Consider the following 20,903-nt stretch of genomic DNA (forward strand, 5'->3'; position numbering starts at 1 on the left):
TTTCTATCAATTTCAATCACTATTTCTAGTTCAGTCTTCTAGTGAAATCTTGCCAACACTTCATTTCTCTCTGTTCATATCAGAGATGTCTTCTTTCTCTCTCTCTCATTCCCTTCTTCCATCTCTCAATTGTTTAAAAAATAAATCTTATAATTCTGATCCTTTATTGTATCAGTTTCGGAATCTGTCACCTAAGACCAAACTTCTTTAAACAGAAATGTAATAAGGGTACAATGTAGGAGTAATCACAAATGGTTCTTCATAATTACCAATTTAATATAAAGACGTTAAACCAGATCTTTTCCCAACCTCTCTGGTTTTTAATCTACAATGAGTGGATATAGAAACTATTTTCTTCCATGAATTTATCAAGCCCTTTGAAGGTTAAGATCTTATTGTTTATATATTTCTTCTTAATGTTCTCCTTTTTCTCCTTTTATAAAGAGATATCAGAAGCAAAACACTTAAAATAATTCTATTTATGGAGCAGCTAAATTGAATAGTATTTTCTAAATGGTTAAAAAGAAAATAATAAAGAAGTTTTAGATCCTGCTTATTGTACTCAAAGAATCATTTACCCAAACAGAATAAAATTTGATATTTCCAAATTTCTTCCCAACAAACAGAAAATCTGAAACTCATCAGTCGAAATAAGGAGCACTGACCAAGACTGAAGAGATCTGAGTGTCAGCCCATCATATTAACCAGTTAAGTCACTTAACTCTTTCAGGATCCAGTATGTCACCTGTAAAATGACGAGCACTAAGATATCTTTGAACCCTAAAAGTCCATCCTAAGCCACCTTATTTGTAGATAACAATAAGAATATATGCGTATGTTTCTGGATAACTGCTGAGAAAAATACACTAACACTGCCAAAACAATGAATCTAGCAAACACTAGATGTCAAAATTGGTATTTGCCTGAGAGAATGTATTTTTATTTTTATTTGCAGTAAAGCTCAAAAGAGTTCTAACTAAAACTCTGAATGCCACACAACAATAAGAAACTTTTCAAATCTTGTCTATATGTCCATGTTGTTTTATACTTCAAATTTTCCTATTAAAATTGAAAGATATGTTTATAATGGTTCCTTGAGACAATCTGAAAATGACTAAGGGGCAAATATTTAATACTTTTTCAATACTTTTTACAGTATATATAATTGAGACTTTTATCCTCACCTCAAAATATCATATTAAGGGAATAACTTGGGAAATAAAAGGAACTCATGTCAGAGAGAGTGAAGAGATAATTTCAAAATACTATTTTCCTTTTGGCAAAAATACCAACTTTCAAAGACAACACTGCATACAGATTGATTCCATACATTAGAAGTTTTATATTTTCTATATAAATCTGTTAATACAAATAACTATTTTTCAAAAACATGATCATTTAAAAGTCTTCTTCACAAAGTCATAGCAAACAACTTGAAATAAACTTTGAATACAGTACTCCGTGTTTTCTCCTCCCAGTGGTCAGAGCCTGACACTCCCTGAACATATTCCAATGATTGTCAGAGTGAGAAATACACAAAACCCAGTCTTCCTTCTCATCTGTGATCAAATGTACAAGACATTGTTTTCCTTTCACCTTACTCTGTACATTTTATTCCATTGTAGGCACCTGGGCAGGTAATCATTTCGTCCCGTCTAGTCTGACAAGTGGGTTATTTGTGGCAAGATTGTGATGAAATGGCTGGTTAGTTATACCGACGAGGAAATTGTCCCACAGACGCAGCTCTTTTCATAAGTAGAACTCAAGTTCAAAATTTGGGGTTGTGGGAGGATAGGGATACTAATTTTGGCCAAGGATCCACACAGTGTTCTGCAGGCCAGCTATTAGCAGGGAACACAGGTTTGGTGGGGTTTTGGGTACTTGTCCTTCCAGAAATAAAGCTACTGATCCAGATTTCATCTACTGGTGATCTTCCTGCATATATTTACTATAAAGAAACTTCCAGCGTCTAAAACGATTAGTGCGAGCGTGTTCTAAAGTCCATTTCCATCTGTGCTATTCTTACTTGCTCGCTTTCAGACTTTCTAATGCTGGTAAACGGCATAGCTTCATCTTCAAGTCACATGCTGAGGTACCACAACATGATCATTAAATATTAGTATTTAAAATTCTCTTTTTGAAGATAACGAAGACTAAAAAGACTCATGGCCTGGGTTTTAGCCTATGATATTTTTTTTACCCCCATGAACTCTTCATAATAATCTGATTTAATCACTTTAATATGGGATATTTGCAAATAGTGTACCTTAGAAGAATTTATTTTTCCAAATATCTAACAATATACTACTAGTCCAATAATTCATCTTCAAAGTCATCTTTCCCTATCTGTCAGCAATTAGGTGTTTGAAGCAAGTCTGTCATCCATGCAGCAAACCAGGAAAGTGAACTTAAGTTTTTGACTTGAAATCAAACCATTATCTAGATGCTATTCGGATATACTCAGAAAATAATTACAAGCAATTCTCAGTTAAGCATTTTTGTTGAACAAGAAACTCAGATTTCTGGCTTGGAAACACAAATAATTCATTTCACTACATCTCCGAATGGTTTAAGCTATTAAGCAGTGCTGCAAAATACTGGAAGACAAAACCTAAACAGTAAAATGTGAAACAAAGTGGCACATTAAGAAAATATATTTAAACCACAATGTGATTTATTTTATCAGAACCTTTCCAATTTACCAATAGCTGGGAACAAGTTTTAATTAACAAAGCTAGAAACAAAACTGGAAAGAACAAAGGAGAAAGAGAGAGAGAGAGAGAACAGTAGCCTTTGAAAGGAAGGGGAGAGAAGGACTCTGAATGTCTATGAAAAGAGAAACTTGGAAGAAACTTTTATCACAGTTTTTCTGAGCATCAGTCCTTATTTAAATGCAACTGGATTCAAGTTATTTTTGAGTACTTGTGCACACATTTTATAGTTTTCCTGTCTTCCTCCTCACTCTCAGGATCTCAGCTATTAATTCTAGTTGCTATGATTATGCCTGTCATTTACATCTGCCCTAGACCACTGGAAGGGAACTCTTTTGACAGCTAGGAACAGAAAGAAAAAAAACCTAAAAATTTAGTATTATCATGTACATATTAATAGTCAACAGACTCTTAGAAACTATCATGAATAGAGGTTATTAACTGTTGTCCATGAACTCTATGATGCTGATTTTGATGACAGATACCTTTTGCTTTCTGCATGTTTTTTGGCTATGTTCCAGATATTTGAGGTTATCACATAAATGCCCTCTAAATAAGTGACATATCTATACTTTTAAAGTGCCTTAAAGTATTATACATTTCCCTCATAATTCCTTTATATAAGTGCTACCAAGTGCAAAGATGAACTTCCTCACAAACCACCTCCAAATTCGAGATTTAATTAGTTCACCGGTTTATAGCAAAAAAATAACTTTTGTTTTGATTAATTTTGTTAAAAGGAATCAATTTTCAAAGTTCATTTTCAAAATGTAGGGAAATAAGCCAACAAATGTTACCTTCTCAAGGAAGTTTTTCCATCTTCAAGTTCACAGAGAAAACATAAGATGAATACATGGACACAAATGGATTATAAAGACACCTTTCTAACATTAATGCAGCTCATTACATACATAGTCCACAAAGCTCAAGAAATCTCAAGCTCAAATATTTTATATATTTTGCTAGTTATACAGCTTAATTTCCCACGCTTTTCATATCATTTAAAAAAATACATTCCACATCCTTATTCTATATTCAATATAATAGATTTGATAAATTGGCAATCATTTAAAAACCCCACTTAAAGTAAGAACTAGAAACTGGAATTTAGAATACCAGAACCTAGGGTAAAACATTAGCAATCTTCTTGCTCTGCTGTTTATATTTTCATACCAAAACACCCCTTAAATAAGGGACCTACATTTTCACATTTTAATAAACATTCAATTTCTTAAGCTAAACAGTGGAACATTTCATAACAAATTTCAAGAAGTTACAGTGCTCATATGCATCAAGCGATAATGTTTTCCCCATCAGCTTATAAAAAGCAATACAAAACTAGACTTTATATTCCTTTTAGACTTTAGATTTTTTTAGAGTTTAGATTTTTTTAGACTGACGAATCCAAAATTAAAAGGAAAAATACCATTTTTTAAACAAAACTTTCCTTTTTAGGTGGATTAGTTTAGCTTTTTTTTTGTTTGTTTTGTTTTGTTTTTGGTACCTTTGAAAATTCTTCCGCTTCCTTTATATCTAATGACCGCGTTGCAAATTCTAGCAGTTCTTCAGAGTTCTCCAGGGCATTATTACATTGACTAAGCTGACTCTAGAAAAAAAAAAATCATTAAAAATTCCTATTGCCATTAGAATCTTATGTATATACTGTTATAATGAACTTACAATTTTAATAGCAATAATTGAACAAAAATATTTTCAAGAACTATTGAAGCAAGGTAATCACTAGTTATATTTTTAACAAATTTTAATTATCTTAATCCATTGTACTTAACATCTTCTCATAATATGTCCAAAATAGCTTAAGTGCATACAGACAAACAAATCATTTAAAAACACAAAAGAAAATAAAGCAATTATAAAAAACAGGGGTCATATTTACTTAAAGATTCTTCCCAATCAAGGCAGTCAAAAAATCATCAATTTAAATTGAAACATCAAAATAATCCATGTGCAGACAATGTCCTCTATAATAAAGACTAAATTTTTTGATGATATTTAACTACTTAAGCTAAAGTTTATGAATCAAGTTACAGATACATTCAGCTAAGCACACTCTTAGTACTCCATTTATCACAATACTCTAAAAATAGAATTACCATATGAACCAGGAATCCCACTTCTGGGTATGTACCCAAAAGAACTGAAAACAGGATCTCAGAGATTATTTGCACACCCATGTTCAGTGCAGCATTATTCACAATAAGCAACAGATGGAAGCAACCCAACTGTTCATAGACAGATGGATGAATAAAGAAAATGTGATATATATATGTATATATATATATATATATATATATATAATGTAATATTATTCAGCCACAAAAAGAGGAAAATCCTAGAACATGCTAAAGATGGATGAACCTTGAGGACATTATGCTGAATGGAATAAGCCAGTCATAAAAGGGACAAACTTATGGTTCCACTTACAGGAGACATCTAGAGTGATAGAAATCATGATAACAGAAAATATAATAGTGGTTATCAGGCAGTGGGGGGGCAAATGGGCAGTTGTTCAATAGGTACAGAGTTTCAGTTTTTGCAACACAGAAAAGTTCTAGAGATCTGTTACACAACAATGTAAATATAGTTATCACAATTGAACTATACATTTTTAAATGGTTAACAGGGTAAATTTTACATTTTTTTATTACAATTAAAACAAGGTATCTATGACCAAAAAAAGTTAAAAATCATTCTTCTGCAATATAAAAGTACAGTTACCCAGAAATTCACTAATTTTTGCTTTCAATAAATCAAGCATTAAATTGAAATTATTCATATTTAAATAGCTGTATGATCTCACCTGTAACTCTTGTGATTTACGAGCTTGTTCCTGCTTTATACTGTTAACCATACTTTCTTTCATCTCATCCAATATAGAGTATAAACTATCAAATTCTTCATCTAACTCTGAAAGTATGGTAGAAGAATTTTCCTATTTAATAAACAAAACAAAATGATTTTACTGAAGAGCTGTTAAACGTTAACAACTAAGATATACTTATCAAAGGAGAGACTAGACTCATAAACTACCTCAGCCTAACATCATAAAAATAACAAAATTTTAGTATTTGACATAAGGCTTTAAAAACACATAAATTCAAACAGCTGGCTGTTAATGCAGAAAGCACCATTTCAGCTATGCTATGAGTCAATCAGCCTTTTGTGGACTAGCCCATACGCTCCACCCCTTTTATAACACTGCTTCCACAGGACAATGTGATAGGTTGTTTTAAGGTTGTCAGCTGTGTCCAGACCTTTGGGCGCTAAGGCAGACCCTGAGTTGGTGGTTCTCAACCTTTGATGTGTATCAGAATCATCAGTGAAACATTTTAATAAAATATTCCAGATTTTTATTCCGTAACTCTCAATGAACAGTTTGGACACACAGGGATGGGACTCATTTTGTGTAATTTTTTAAATCTTCAGGTTGTCTAAAATACTGCATTTACATAAAATATGCAGAACTGAAAGCCTAAGGAATTCCTTTCTGTATCCTAAAAGATTTATCAAACACTGGATTTTTGTGCTAGAAGGAACCTCAGAAATCATTTACTGACTAGAATTTGTAGTCAAACTCCTAAGTTTTATTTATTTTTTTAAACTCCTAAATTTTATAAAATAAAATACAGATTAAGTGACTTGCCCAAAGCTGCCTAACTAGTTCCTAGTGGCAGAATTAATACAGCATTTCAAGCCTGTTGACTTCCCCAAGTTCCTCAGTGCCTCATTAAGCAAGATGCTATTCTTTCCCCAAGAAATAATTTAATGTATCTGTGAAATCCCTAGATAAACCATATGCACACTTGCAACAATTATGAGAGAAGAAATTTACTTAAGGCATTTTTCAACTTACATGAATCATTCAGTTAAGAGAAGCAAATTGGCACTAAGAGAACTAATAATACATACAATCTATTGTAATCTCATAATCCAAACTTTTGTAACAATGTTTATAAAAATAAGACATCATCTCACTGGAATCTTACCACAAATGGTGTTAATCATTTTATTAGTTTATTTACAGTGGTAAAAACAAGCTAAGGAAGAAGAAATGTGCAGTCTGGAAGGCAGAAGGCATAAATCAAATCCCACATTAACCAGTCAGTAACAGTGGGACCCTGGACAAGCCACTTAAATTCCTGGGCCTCAGTTTATTCATCCAAAAGGAACTGGGCTACTTCTTCCCCTCAATAACATTCTTATGGTCTCTTGCCCACTACTTCTCATGCCTCCACCTTCAGTGACGAGTGTAGCTTAAATCCTCCTCTATTTTTTTTTCTGGATTCCAAGGCGGAGTTCTATTCATTTGTCAATAAGAAAAATATCTGGGACTAGCTCTATCTTACGGTCTCTTTTTCCACATGTCGAATGTAATGATTCTCTTACTCACAGGTCAAGAATTTTAAAACCACTAGCTTTGCTTAAAGAAAGTGGGTTTGTAAATTCACCAAATTTTCCAATAAAATCGTTCAAGAAAGATAGTTAAAGTGGTGAAGATCATAATCAACTAACTTCAATTACAATAAATTCAGAAGTAAAGAAAATACAATGACCATAAAGTTTAACAGGCTACGAACCGGGCAATTACTTAGGTCTAAACAAAAACCACAAGAACGATTCACTGTCTACAAGTGTCTTACAAATCTTCTATGCTTACTTTACAAAGAAATGACCCTTAAATTCAGGAAGGTGCATTCACGGAAAAGCAGCACCACATTATTTTAAGGTAACTTCCACCATCAACATTTGATTGTTTATAGTATGAATATTTCCCCATATCTGGGACCAATTATTTAAGTATTCCTCTCTCTCCTTATTGGGCACCTTACCTTTTACTTTTATGTTTACCTTCATCTAGTTCTACAAGCAGACCTCTTACCATCTACATTTTTTTTCCACTATTTACCATAAAAGAAATGCTTAGCTTCCCAGTACTTTTGAAAAGGCACAAATTTAAATGAAATAAAATATTTAAAAATCTTTCTCGCTCTCTCTCTCTCTTTCTCTCTCTCTCTCTCTCTTTCTCTCTCTCTCTCACTCTCTCTCTCACACACACACACACACACACACACATACAAAGTGAAAGGTACAATTTGCTCTTAATTAAAAATAGGAAAGACAAAATGGAAAAGGACAAAAGTGAGCACTATAATATTCCCTACTACGTATTATTCCAGAGTTTGTTTTCCCTTCCTCCTTGATCTTCCCTTAGAAAATGCAGGCATAGCAAAGAAAGCATTTTTATTTATCTGCCCTTTAAAAACCCTGCTCCCCATTAGTTTATAATCTAAATTTGATAGAGTATATTTATACTTCCGATTTGACCCAACAATCATTCATTGTGACATATTTACATAATCTTTTTTAAAAAACAATTCATACCTGAACTCCTTTTAGTGTTTGATTTAGTGTATCAATAAAGTTCTGAATTTCATCATTTTTATTTGCCAGAGTTGAAATGATCCTTTGTAGTGCTTCCTAGGATTTAAAAAAATTAAACATTATATTTTAATAAGAGAATTATAAACTTCATTAACAATTCTCTAAACAAATCCTTTATGTAAGAGTGTATTATACAATAAATAGGAGCAATGCAAAACTTCATTGCTAAAAATTTCCAAAGTCCTAGAACTAATAAAATGGGATATGTACAAGGTGTGATAAAAAAAATACGGTGAATGTTTAAATTAAAAAAAATGTATTACAGTAAAATACACATTGCCATTAATCCCCCCTCAAAATACTGCCCCTCACTTTGAACACACTTATCCCATCGTTTTTGGCACTTTCTGAAGCAGCTCTGGCAGTCCTCTGTTATGAGTGTCTTTAGTTGCACTGTCGTGGCTGCCTCGATGTCCTGAATCGATTTAAAACGTTTACCTTTTATGGTCATTTTGACTTTGGGGAAGCGCTAGAAATCGCACAGTGCCAGATCTGGTGAATAAGGTGGATGAGGACACACCATAATGTTTTTGACAGAAACTGCTGTATACCAGAAGCGATGTGTGACACGGAGTCTTTCCGTTGTGATCACAAAATATGGTGAATGCTGCTTCCAAGTGCCATTCAACGGAAAGGTAGGGATCTTCAATACGGGAAGCAGCGCACTGAACCTTAGTAGTAATAGTGTGTGACAAGTTTCAACCTGCTTGGTGCAATCAGTTGGGTATGAGCTACGTTTGAGAGGTGTGTTTTAAAGTACGCAGTAAATCATCCTCCATCATGACAATACACCATGTCACACATTGCTTCTGGTATATAGCAATTTCTGTCAAATAAAAACTTTATGGTGTGTCCTCATCTACCTTATTAACCAGATCTGGCACTGTGTGACTTCTGGTTCTTCCCCAAAGTCAAAATGATTCAGGGGGCCGGCCGAGTGGTGCGATGGTTAAGAGCTGGCTTGGGATGCCAGAGGGCCCCAGTTCGGATCCCACATATGAGGGCCAGTGACACTGCCCTCCACAGCTAAGATGCTGAACAACAGCTCAACCTGGAGCTGGGCTGCCGTGAGTCGCCGGCGACGGCTTAGGCTGCAGCCCCTGCTGCAGTGGGTTGCCATGGGCTACCATGTATAGCCAGCAGCCAGCGTGAGTGGCCAGCAGCCACCGTGAGCAGCCGTCCAGAAGCCGGTGACTGATCTGCCTCACCTGGGAAGAGCGCAATGATGGTGCCAGCTTGGGCCAGTGAAGCAACATCCTCCACAACTAGACTGAAGAACAAAAGGACAACAACTTGTCTGTTTCCCTTCCCCCAATTCCCCAATAAAAAAAAAAAATCTAAAAACAAAACAAAACAAAACAAAAAAACCAAACACCTACTATACTCCCTCAGAAAATGATTGGGAAGAAAAGGTCTTTAAAGGCTGATATAGCATTTCTGGGAAAATCATCTCATTCTTTGCAAAGAGAGAATGCTCTATGGCTCATATTTCAAATTTAACTGGGAGTTCTAATACAGCTCAAGGGTCTATCACAGAATACCTAGATAAAGGGCCCAAGTCCTAAGAAAGGCAGATTTGCCTTACTGCCAAAGTAACAAAGATGAAGGCTTAGAGTCTCAAGGGTGTGCTACTCCAATCTCTAGGTGGGGAGAGAGTACACTACTGTAATGCACACCACTGAGGTGCTGTAAGAATGGACAAGCTAGCTGTGGAGGGCTTTGGAGCCTCAACCTTTAAGATCACCTGTAATTTCTCTGTTACCAAATACATTAGTACGCGTGAACATGGCTGCAGAAGCAGCAATTATCCAGGTGAGTAAGAGAACCCAAAGCAACATCGTGACCTTGGGAACTGTTGCAGATAAAGTGCTGCCTCCACTTCTAAGCTTGGAAGAAAAAAGGGGCAATATCCTGAAAGTTCCCCAAGGGCAGGCTACTGAGAGAAAGGCTCCGGAAACTCTGAAGCCACTTGCCCTGTAATCTGCGCCTGTGGAGAGGATGAGCAAACACCAAACACTGTAATCAAGAGCTCACATTTAGAATTCTACTATAATGGCAGTTCACCAAGGAGGGCTGAGAAATAAACTATGAAGGGGACCAGGGCTTCCACCATTCTGGCCCTCACAGGGACAGGTGCTTGCTAGACCTAGGGTGGAAATGGTGTGAAGACAGAAAGAACTAAGGGTCGTGGAGTGGAACTACAGAACCAAGGAAGTGGAAAACAAATTACAAGTAACCAAAATATTTACGACAAACCACCACCACCACCAAAACTTATAAAAAACTAAAAGATCAGGACTACATGAGCTGGGTTCTGAAACTGAACCCCAGCTTGTGTATGTAACATGAGACTAAAGTTTTCTCGAGGTGGCAGGCGTCAGAGAAGAGGTATATACAGGGATAGTGTGTGCCTAATATTGCAGGTGTGCAAGGGGAGGGTGGCCGAATAGGTACCATATACAGCAGAATTTTTTTAAAGTTTTTTCAAAATATGGGAGGCAACATGCCAGGGCAGGATATCTATATATTCTGTTTTCAGAAACTTAGAGAAAGAGGCAGAAAAGAACTAAAATATACCATGACGCATTGAGTTTCCTACCCCATTCTACTGCTCCAGGTCCTCCAAATTTAATCAATAGCTTTTATAATGCAGACACAGGTAATTGATTAAGAAGGCAAGGAGGAAGCACCAAGCCAGAAGCCTCAATGAGTGTGACATAAGCTGCACTGTTAGATACAGCGCCTCTTCTCTGAGCTCCAAAGCATTTAATCCAACTACTTACTGGAAATCTCCACTTGGATTACAAGCACTTCAAAACTCAACATGTCATAATGTCCCCCACTAAACCTGAGCCTTCCTCTAGTGCTCCATCTCTGCAAACGGCACTACCAGCTGCAAAACCAGAAACTTAAGCAGTTATCATTACACCTTCTCCTCGTATTTGTGCTCTACAGGCAGTCACCAAGCGCTGTAGATTTTACCTCCTAAATACTTCTATGATCCCTACCTTACAAGTCAATACCATATCTCAACTTACACTCTTCCAAAACCACTTATCTTGCCTCTAATACATTCTTTCTCCCCAATAATCAGTTCTCTATACTGCAGCTAGAGTAATATAATAGCATCACTCTACCTGCTTAGTAGTTTTCAATAGCTTCTCACAGGTCCTTGGATAAAATCTAAAATCTTTCGACATGACCTGTTAACATGACTGTAACATGACCTTACATAACTGTAAGCCCCTGCATGATCTGCCCATTGCCTGCCTCACCTGCTTCAACTCACACCCGACTTGCTCCCTCGTGCTGTATTCTAGCTGCAGTTGCCTGCTGTGAGTTTCTCTGACATGCCTTGCTTCCCACCTGGAATCCCTCACATTTATCAGTTCTTCTGCTTATAACCACTGTACTAAAACATATTCACAATGTATTGTTAAAACAAGATCCAAAAGAGTATTTATAGAATGAGCCCATTATGACATATATCTGCCTTATTTCTTTTAGTATCAAAGCCTGATGGTGAAGGATGGCAAAGACAACTTTCAACTGCTCCATGGGATCCTATCAACCTGAAAGGATGCCTACAAGGGTCTCAGATTTCATCTCAGATCTCAAGTCTACCACTACCTTCCAAACATTGATGGATAAAGCGATAGATAAACATAGATGGATACAGGCAATATAAATTATCTGAAGCTTTAGAGATAATACAAATTTATTTTGAAAGACGTCAGGTGGCCATGACTAAAAGTTCTAGATGATGTGAGTCTAAAGATATGCTTTGACATATGCCAATTCTGCTGGATCACAATAAAATATATAGGACATACGTCTCCAGGGAAGTGTGCACAGGTAATCTCAGCCACCACAGCTACCAGGACCTCAAAGAAAACCTACTGTATCAGGATTAAGCCTTTCAATTACTTGACTATGGAATTAGGCTACGGTAACTGCTTTGTTAACAAGAAAAAGGGTTTTATGTACCTTAGCCAAGCACAACTGCAATCATTTCCCAAGGAATGGATCAAAGTAATCTGGGATGTACAAGGCATGAACACAGCTTAAAGTTATCTTATAGTCACTCTAATTCATGAGGAGTACAAGCAATCAATAGACTCTGGGTAAAATAATAACACTTTTATACTCTTCAGTGCCAAGCACTATCTTAAGCTCTTTACATACGAGTACAAACATTCCTGGATATTCAAACATAGAGTGTTCCTATGAAACCTTTCAGAAGCCAAAACGGCATAAAGGTAAGAAGCAATTATGATTAATTTACATGGAAAAATTTTTGAGCATTCCTAGACCCAAAAAATAACCTAACAAATCATACCAAATAACACATAAAACCAAAAATAACACTAACGTAGTAAAAGCAGAAATGCACAAAATAAATCAAGATAAAGCACCAAAGCCCACAGACACAGTTCAAAGCTACAGGGGCGTGATGCTGAGTGTAGTCCCCAGGGAAGGAGCTTGGCGATGCCACTCTTGCTGCTTGGGGTGCCTGCTGCCTCTGTAATGACTGTCTGCAAAACAAACACTGAACGTTATTTGTGCTTTTTGCCTTTTTTCGTAAAAGGGAAATTCTTCAGATTTCTTTTGGTTAGTGAAACAGGTAGGTTTTATGTAAAAGCAAAATCATGTAATGCAAACTTCCAAAAAGCTGGGGATACCTGCCTTAATTCATTTAATCCTCTCAAGAATCCTATGAGGTAGGACACTATTATTATCCCCATTTTCCAGTTTGGAAGCTGAGGTATAGAAAAGTTAAGTGGATTGCACAGGATCTCGGCGCTAATACATGACAGAGCCAGGATTCAAGTTCAGGCGTCTGACTCCTGAGTCTGTGCTCTGGATTAACTGTATTAACTGAATGCAAAGATCACAAATTCATGGAAGGAGGTCAGAACATCTGAGGGCACCAAAAGGACTAAGATTTTATTTCAAGACCGGAAAGAACAGGAACTGATCAACAAGTTATAAAATGTACCATCCTGCCAGAATAAGGCAGTAGAAAGAGCAATTCTTAACTACAGGCATGTATCATCTTATAAGTCTGAGAACATAACTTTCACCATTTGAAATGGCATGGTTCTACTGGTTTTTGCTTAATGGATGTGAAAATGACAAATGCAAATGTCAGTCTTAATTCTGCTGCACCCAACAAAAAACTCTGCCAACTTGGGCCACTTAATTGGAAACTATCCAGGGCAACAAGCCTCTGAAGTTATAATGCGGAAAATTCCTGTTCTTAGAATCAGCAGCAGAAAACATTATACCCAGGTTTATATGCTACTCTGAATCCGAGGGCACCAATAATCAAGCGGTCACAATTAAAGAAGCACCAGCATCTACTCAGAAGATTTCTGATTCAAATTAAATTCTACATTAGTATTCCAAGCAGTTGAAATACACAAATCTAGAACCACTACAAATATCACTAATTGATCTACAACTTCAGGGGGTCAAATTATTATAGCCATTTCCGCTGGTATTCATTCATTAAGCCAGGCACTGTACTAAGCTATGAACAAAGAATATGTTTTTAATCTTCATAACAGATTTTTTTAAAAAGTATTATTATTATAGTCTTGGCATTTTATGGTTGAAGAAAGGGAAGGTTAAATAAGTTAAGGAACATTTTTAGATCACACAGTGATCAAGTGCCAGTCAATTCAAGTCCAGGAATCCGTGGCCAAAGCCTGTACTTTTACACCACCCTAGGCCCCTCACACTGCTAAGGACTGTACCCAACAACCATAGGGTTCCTGAAACCATAGCAAAAGAATCAATGAAACCAGAAATAGAACTCCTAGAAAATATCCTAATGCCACTAGGAACGATGCCATTTGCATCACTCTATACCACAGCCTCTCCTTTGAATTAGGTAACAAGAGTTGAAATCCAGAAAGCTCTATCTAGCTGGTAAGCTAGGCAACCAGAATCTTACCAGGTGACCACAGCTATGGCAACACAGACAAGAGTGCTGTGCTCACATGTGACGCACAGAGCTGAAACGGGCGAATTATATATTGTTGAGGAATTCAGGAACCTGATAACCATAAAAAGCTAACTAGGAGAAAGCCATGCCCTCTCTAACAGTGAAACAGTTTGGAACACTACCTGGACACAGATGCAACTGATGTGATCCCCTGAGAAAAAATCTAATGCGAGACGTGGTAGGAATGCTGCCTTTCCACCCTCAGCCCAGTTGTAAGGCATCAGGGCATAAGAGGAGGTCCTCTCCCATCTAGGAGTTAAGGAAATACAGTGTGTCAGAGGTTGAAGAAGCCTTATCCATGTTCAGTGACCTCTAAACTGGCTGTTCCATTCAGTGACGTCTAGGAAGCCCATGTTCAGCCAAGGAAACTAGAGGACCTTTCATCTAACTAAGGGAGGTGCAGTGGGAATGGAGATGGGGATACTCTCAGGTACTGCTGGTAGCAGTATAAACTGACATAGCCCTTGTGAAGGATGACTTGGCAACACACATAAAAAGATTTTTAGGGCCGGCCGAGTAGCACGTTAGTTAGGAGTTGGCTTGGGACATCAGCTCTGAGCAGCAGGGCCCTGGTTCGGATCCCACATGAGGGTCTGTGATGCTGCGCCCTCTACAGCTAAGATGCTGAACAACAGCTCAACCTGGAGCTGGGCTGCCCTTGAGTCACTGGCAATGGCGTAGGCTGCAGCCCCTGCTGCAGTGGGTTGCCGTAAAGCTACCGTGTGTGGCTGGCAGCCGGCGTAAGCTGCCAAGAGTCACTGTGAGCGGCTGTCCAGAGGTCGGTGACCGATGTGCATCATCCAGGAAGAGCGCAATGATCACAATACCAACATGGGCCAGTGAAGCGACGTCCTCCACAACTAGACTGAAGAACAAAAGGACAGCAACTTGTCTGTTCCCCTTCCCTGATTCCCCAACGCTGTTTCCCTCCCAATTCCCCAATAAAATCTTTAAAAAAAAAAAAAAGATTTTTAAAAGTATATGCACATTGATTCACTAATTCTATTTCTACTAATTTATTCTAAGTAAGTAAATAAGACTAAGCTGAGAGTTGGCTACAAGGATGTCCATCTCAATGTTATTTGTAACATTAAAAGGGTGGGACCAACATAAATGTACAACAAAATGGTACCGATTAAAAATCAAGTAATACATCCATACAGAAGAATTCTGCAGAATGATATTACCATGATAAAAGATTCACAACATACTAAGTGAAAGGTAAATTATAAACCAGTATATATAACATGACACCATAGTTTTTTAGGTTTCTCTACACATAAAAAAAGGCTGGAATGTAATACATACAAATATTAAGAGGTTATCTTTGGGTGGAAGGATTATGGGTGATTTTTATTTTCATTTATCTGTATTTTCTATTTTCCTACAATAAACTTATATTACTTGTAACAAAAATACAAAGGTTGCCTGTACTAACACTTTATAAAAAATTGGTTCAAGATATAATTAGCTATCAATCAACAAGTATCAATAACTGAGACTAAATACTAACAGAACCTGTATCTAGCAAGAGGTGCCAATTGAGGGTATAAAACATATAAAAAGAAAGCTGGAGACAAAATCCACCGACTTCAAAATATTGTCTACCCTAGGATGGAATATCTATCACTAAGGTAAACATTCAATGTGTTTGCTGCATGAATAATTCTGTTTCCATCCAGCTAGGCATTGCAAAGAAGCATTGTTTTAAAATTTAAAAAAAAAGTCCATTTCACTATATTTCTAATTTCTTAAACTTCAAGGTTCAACAAGAAATGAAGATACCTGTATTTAAATACAGTGATCACGAGTAGGTCATTATGGTCCTTTGAAGAGGCTATCTCATGCCTTGTTATCATACCAGATTACTTTGATCCATTCCACAGAAATGTTTGCAGTTTGTGCTTGGCTGGGGTGTATAAAACCCCACTTGGAAAAAAAAACCAAAAACGTATACTTTCACAGCTCTATTTAAGAAAGCTAAGACCCTCTCTCAAAAAAGAAAAAAGCTGGAAAGAGGGGAATTACTTACACACACACACACACACACACACACACACACACACAGTACCAAAAACATTGTATACACATTTTAAGAAAGGAAAAAACTGTACAAAAATTGTAATACTCAATATCTACCGATAACAAAAGATGAATACAAGTCACGTTTGACTTCTGCAATTACAAGACGTGCTCAAAGTGGTTACCCTCAGCATAATGATAATACAGTTTTTCTTTCTTAAAATGTGTATACATTTTTTTTGGCACCGTGTGTGTGTGTGTGTGCACACACACACACACACACACATATACATTACAAAAAAATAATGATTTTATTTGGGGCAGCAAAAAAGTTCAAATTCCTGGTTTTTATCTAAATCATATTCTATACTTTCTATCAACTATTTTCACGAGTCTTAACTAGCTTCTTTTTAAAAAACTACCTTATAGGGGGTTTATTCCTGTTAACATCTTACGTTTTAATTACTTTAATCCTACCACCATTTAAAAGCAAAGGATTCATGCAAGGAGGGTGGTAATGAAAAAAGCTTGGGCGGTGAAGAAAGACCTGGTTCGACTCCTGACTACTACTTGCCTGCTGTGTGACTCTGAGAGAGTCACTTAACCTCTCGGAGTTTCATTTTCCATATCTGTGCAATAGGACTAAGAGCTTTTTTGAGAGTTTAAAGCAGTCTAACACAATACTGGATGCAAAACAATATTCAATTTTCATTTATCTTTCCATTCCTCAGGAAATATTTTTTTTCACTAGAGGAAGGAGTACCAACATTAGACAGATGGTAATTTACCTGGAGGTGGTGGAGGTCTTCGGTCTTTGAACTGCTAGGGTACAATATGAAGAAGGCAAAGGATAGCAAACACCGGCTGAGGAGGAACCTAGGATAAGGCAGCTAAGTGCAGACATGCTGCTTGCTGCAGGCAGTCATGCCTTAAACTCCCCCAACTCAGTCCATCTCCCCACTCTAGGTTTGTCCAGTCTTATACAGTCAAGCCTCATCTGACTGTCACTAACCCTTTCCAAGTCGTAGAAAGTAATGAATACACAGTAAAAAGTGGGGGAAAGCAAACAATTGATAGCGTATTCTCTTGGTGACATCCTTCCTCTGGGACCCGTTCCCTCTTCCTCTTCACCTTTATTATTCCTACGGCATGGACCTTTTCCTAGAAACAGTAACTCCTATGAATGTGAATGATCTCCTGTACAAAAATTTAACTTAAGCTATCAAATTTTAAGCACCAATATTCTATTAATAGAAAGGCACAAATGTCGTATTTGTTTCAATGGTTTCTTTGAATATACACATTTCATCAGGTAAAGAAACCTTTGGGATTTTATCTTAAAACCACTTAAGGACATAATCAAAAGGTTTGAGTATCAAACAAAACCACCTATCTATAACACATCCTGTTCACAAAAGTGTCCCAGAAACTTGATATAAACAAAATCCCTCTGTTTATTTCTAGGAGATAATACTGTGGTTCTCTGTATCCAACAGTATGCCTTACATACCCCAAGGCAATTATAGTTTCTTCCTCTACTCAAACAAAGCATCTGTTGCTAACACAACACTGAAGTCCAAGTTATTTTCACAGACAAAAAAGCAGCTGGTCAAGCTAATCCATTTGCTGACTAGCCACGATCAAGCTTCTGGAAGACTGTCCAGTTAACTGAACCTCTATTGTCAGATTGCATGAGTCAGAACTTCCAATCCTCTTTCAATTAGCATTTAACAACTCTTCTTTGGCACCACCATATGAAATCATTTCTTACAGATATAAAAACAGAAAACATACTTTAAAACTTAAGGACAAAGGTAAGAAGTGACTAGGCTGGATTAGAGAAATAGTTACACAAATTACCAACAAAAGGAGAAAGTTATTTTGAAGTTGGAATTATGAAATTAATAACAGCTAACAGATAGTACTCATATGTGCTTCAAGTGATTTTTAAAAATTAACATGATCCTCACAATAACCGTTTGAGATTAAGTACAATTATTATCTCTATAGATGAGGAAATGGAGACACACAGCAAATTATCCAAGTTCAGTCAGCTAATAAATTGTAGGACTGGAAGACCTGGCTCCAAAGCCATTCTCTTAATAATTTAAAGCCCAAATCCCAATGCCTTACAAACAGTTATATATATTTAAGCCACTGTCACCCTTTGCCATTTGTAACATGTAACTATTTTCCTTACACTGACTAAGATACCATCCCCACTACTATTTTCATTGTAACATTCTATAGTAGGAAAGAAAAATCATGCCAGGGATGTACTACTTACTGTCTTATTTAAAGAGAAATAAATATCCAGTTTAGTTCATATAGTTGGGGTATATAAGTGATTCTGCAGTATTCATGATTATAATTCATGGTTATAAGCATTAGCACCCAATACTCATTTTAAGCTATAAAACAAAATAAAGGGTTTTTTAAATTAGAAATATTATTTGATACCACCAACAAAATTCAACACAATCTAATATCGTGAAGTTGATTCTCAAAGTTATTGCAAATAAGCTACATTAATGCCAGTAAGAAAGAACAGCTATTTCTTTGCTACGGCTGAGGAAACTGCACATGGTACGGATAGGTACTCAAATCCATCATTTGGAATGAGAACAAATAAGTTTAAATCTTACCTAGCCTATGGCTAGTGATGATATGACCCTGAAGGAGTCACAACCTCCTTAAAGTGAGGGATAACGCATGTCCTGGCAAAATAAGATGGTCCATATTAAAATGCTTTTCTAAATTATATTTTACAGCAGAGTTTTTAGTGCTTTGTAAACTTTAATAACGCTGTGTTTTCAGAATCATTTACCTGATTTTTACAATAACCCTATAAAATAGTCTTTTTTTTTTGTAGCTGAGCCATCCTGCTACCTGTTGGCAGCTCAGCGGCTGCTCAACTCAGGCTGGACTCGAACCGCTGTTGCTCAGAGCTCAAACTCTTGAGCGAGCTCTTAACCAACTGAGCCACTCGGCCGCCCCCCTATAAAATAGTCTTACTTTCACTGCATACATGAGGAAATAGATTAATCACAGTCAAGTGCTTTGCTCTAGATCACAGAGCCAGTAAACAGAGGAATGGAACTCAAGTCTCTTGATTCCAAGTCTTTGCCCTTTCATTTGCCCTGAACTAATACCATTCAGAGATCATATGACTTTAATCTAAAAAGTTAAATAAGCTGTGAGATGTTTTACAAATTTAGGCAGAGATGTTTTAAACGTCTTTTCAAAACACACAAATGTAGTTTTTAAAAATGTCTTCCTGAGAGTCACAGAAATAAAAATTGAGTACACCCAACTGAGTTTCAAGATGCACGCATACAATGGAGTCACGTGCACTTTTGTTAAATACTATAACAGTCAACGCACCATCACTACACGACTCTCTCATGCCCCCCCCCCCGTGCTCCTCAAGGAAGGTGAACGCAGGCAAAAGGACAGAAAACATGGCTCTAGTAAGTCTTTCCAGCGCTTTCTACCTAATAATAGAAAAGAATGCCCTCTTGGATATGCCCTTGTTTTTCCCTGCTACATTATTAAGAACACTTGTTTCCTTACTCTACTATATTTCCATGACTATAATCTAACAAAGAGAACGGGGAGGTTGATTTCTAGATAGGGATTATGGCTGAATATTAATAACTCACTTCTAATGGTGTTGGCTATGTTCTCTAAATTGTGGTTGTGGTTGTTGTTGTTGTTAGTTGAAACGGCTTGTTCGGTATATCCTTTCCTTAACTTCGTTCGGCAAGTATAAAACATGCCACAATCACCACTCAGGTAACGGCGCCTAGCCCCACATGACTAGTCAAAGAGGGTGGACCCGCTGCTCTGACAACTCTCTTCGTCCTCAATTCAACCCACACCAAACGCTAGGACCCGCTCACACCCGCGAAGAGGGGGGCGGCAGGGGGGGGCACTAAGGAGATTTGGATCCCGACCTAAAGACGCATGCATTGTGCCCAGAGTCCCAGGAGCAGCCGGGGCGGGGGATCGCGGGGGATCGCGGAGGGAGGGGGGGAGGTTGGGGCGCACCCGCCTCGGCGTCAGCAGGTGGACCCCAGGTGCCTTGGTTTCCTCATCTGCTGGGAAGGGGTAAACCCTCACGAGCATCCGGGAGGCCGCGAGAATCGGGGGGGGGGGGCCAGAGCGCTGCAGAAAACGGTTCACAGACGGGAACACCTCCCTCTTCCCCGGCAGGAGCCCGGGCCCAGGACCAAGCGCAGCGCAGAGGCCAGCCTGGGTCACCGGGCGCGGTCCTCTCCGTTCTGGAGGAGAGGCCGGGGGGCGGCGGAAGGGCCTCACCCTCCGCGGCCGCAGCCCGGCCGGGCCCCGCCAGCCCCGCGCACCGACCATCCACCCGGGCCGGGGCGCCCCGCCCACCCTCCTCCCGGCCTCCGCGGGCCCGCGCCCCCCACCCCGCTTACTTTCTGGGAGTCCATGGCCGGGGGCTAAGTCCGCTGGGCCCGAAGCCGCGTCGGAGCACCGTGCGGGCAGGCGAACGAGGTCCGACAGGACAGGACCGCTCCCCGCGGCCGCCGCTCCTCCGCTGCTGCCACCGCCTCAGCCACGGTCCGCACCGGCGCCGCCCGGCCCCGCCCGGTCCGCACCCAGCCCGGCGCGCGCGCCCTCGTCGCGCCGCGGTTGCCAGGGTGAAAGGGCGGCCCGCAGAAGGGGGGGGG

At 38.3% G+C, this 20,903-nt stretch overlaps 1 protein-coding gene across 1 annotated transcript in view; it reads right to left on the minus strand.

The window, feature by feature from the left end:
• The window catches only part of FSD1L (fibronectin type III and SPRY domain containing 1 like), a 64,269-nt gene extending 43,435 nt beyond the window's left edge, over positions 1–20,834 (minus strand). Inside the window, exons 1-4 of the mRNA XM_019623685.1 lie at positions 20,649–20,834; positions 8,115–8,210; positions 5,533–5,664; positions 4,216–4,317 (exon numbers count right to left, since the gene is read on the minus strand). Of these exons, the coding sequence (XP_019479230.1) occupies positions 4,216–4,317; positions 5,533–5,664; positions 8,115–8,210; positions 20,649–20,663 (345 nt within the window). The 5' untranslated portion in view covers positions 20,664–20,834. The remainder of the gene's footprint in view (positions 1–4,215; positions 4,318–5,532; positions 5,665–8,114; positions 8,211–20,648) is intronic.
• Between the last annotated feature and the right edge of the window lie 69 nt (positions 20,835–20,903).

The sequence above is a fragment of the Hipposideros armiger genome, unplaced genomic scaffold (genome assembly GCF_001890085.2).
Source record: "Hipposideros armiger isolate ML-2016 unplaced genomic scaffold, ASM189008v1 scaffold_558, whole genome shotgun sequence".
Classification (NCBI taxonomy): Eukaryota; Metazoa; Chordata; class Mammalia; order Chiroptera; family Hipposideridae; genus Hipposideros; species Hipposideros armiger.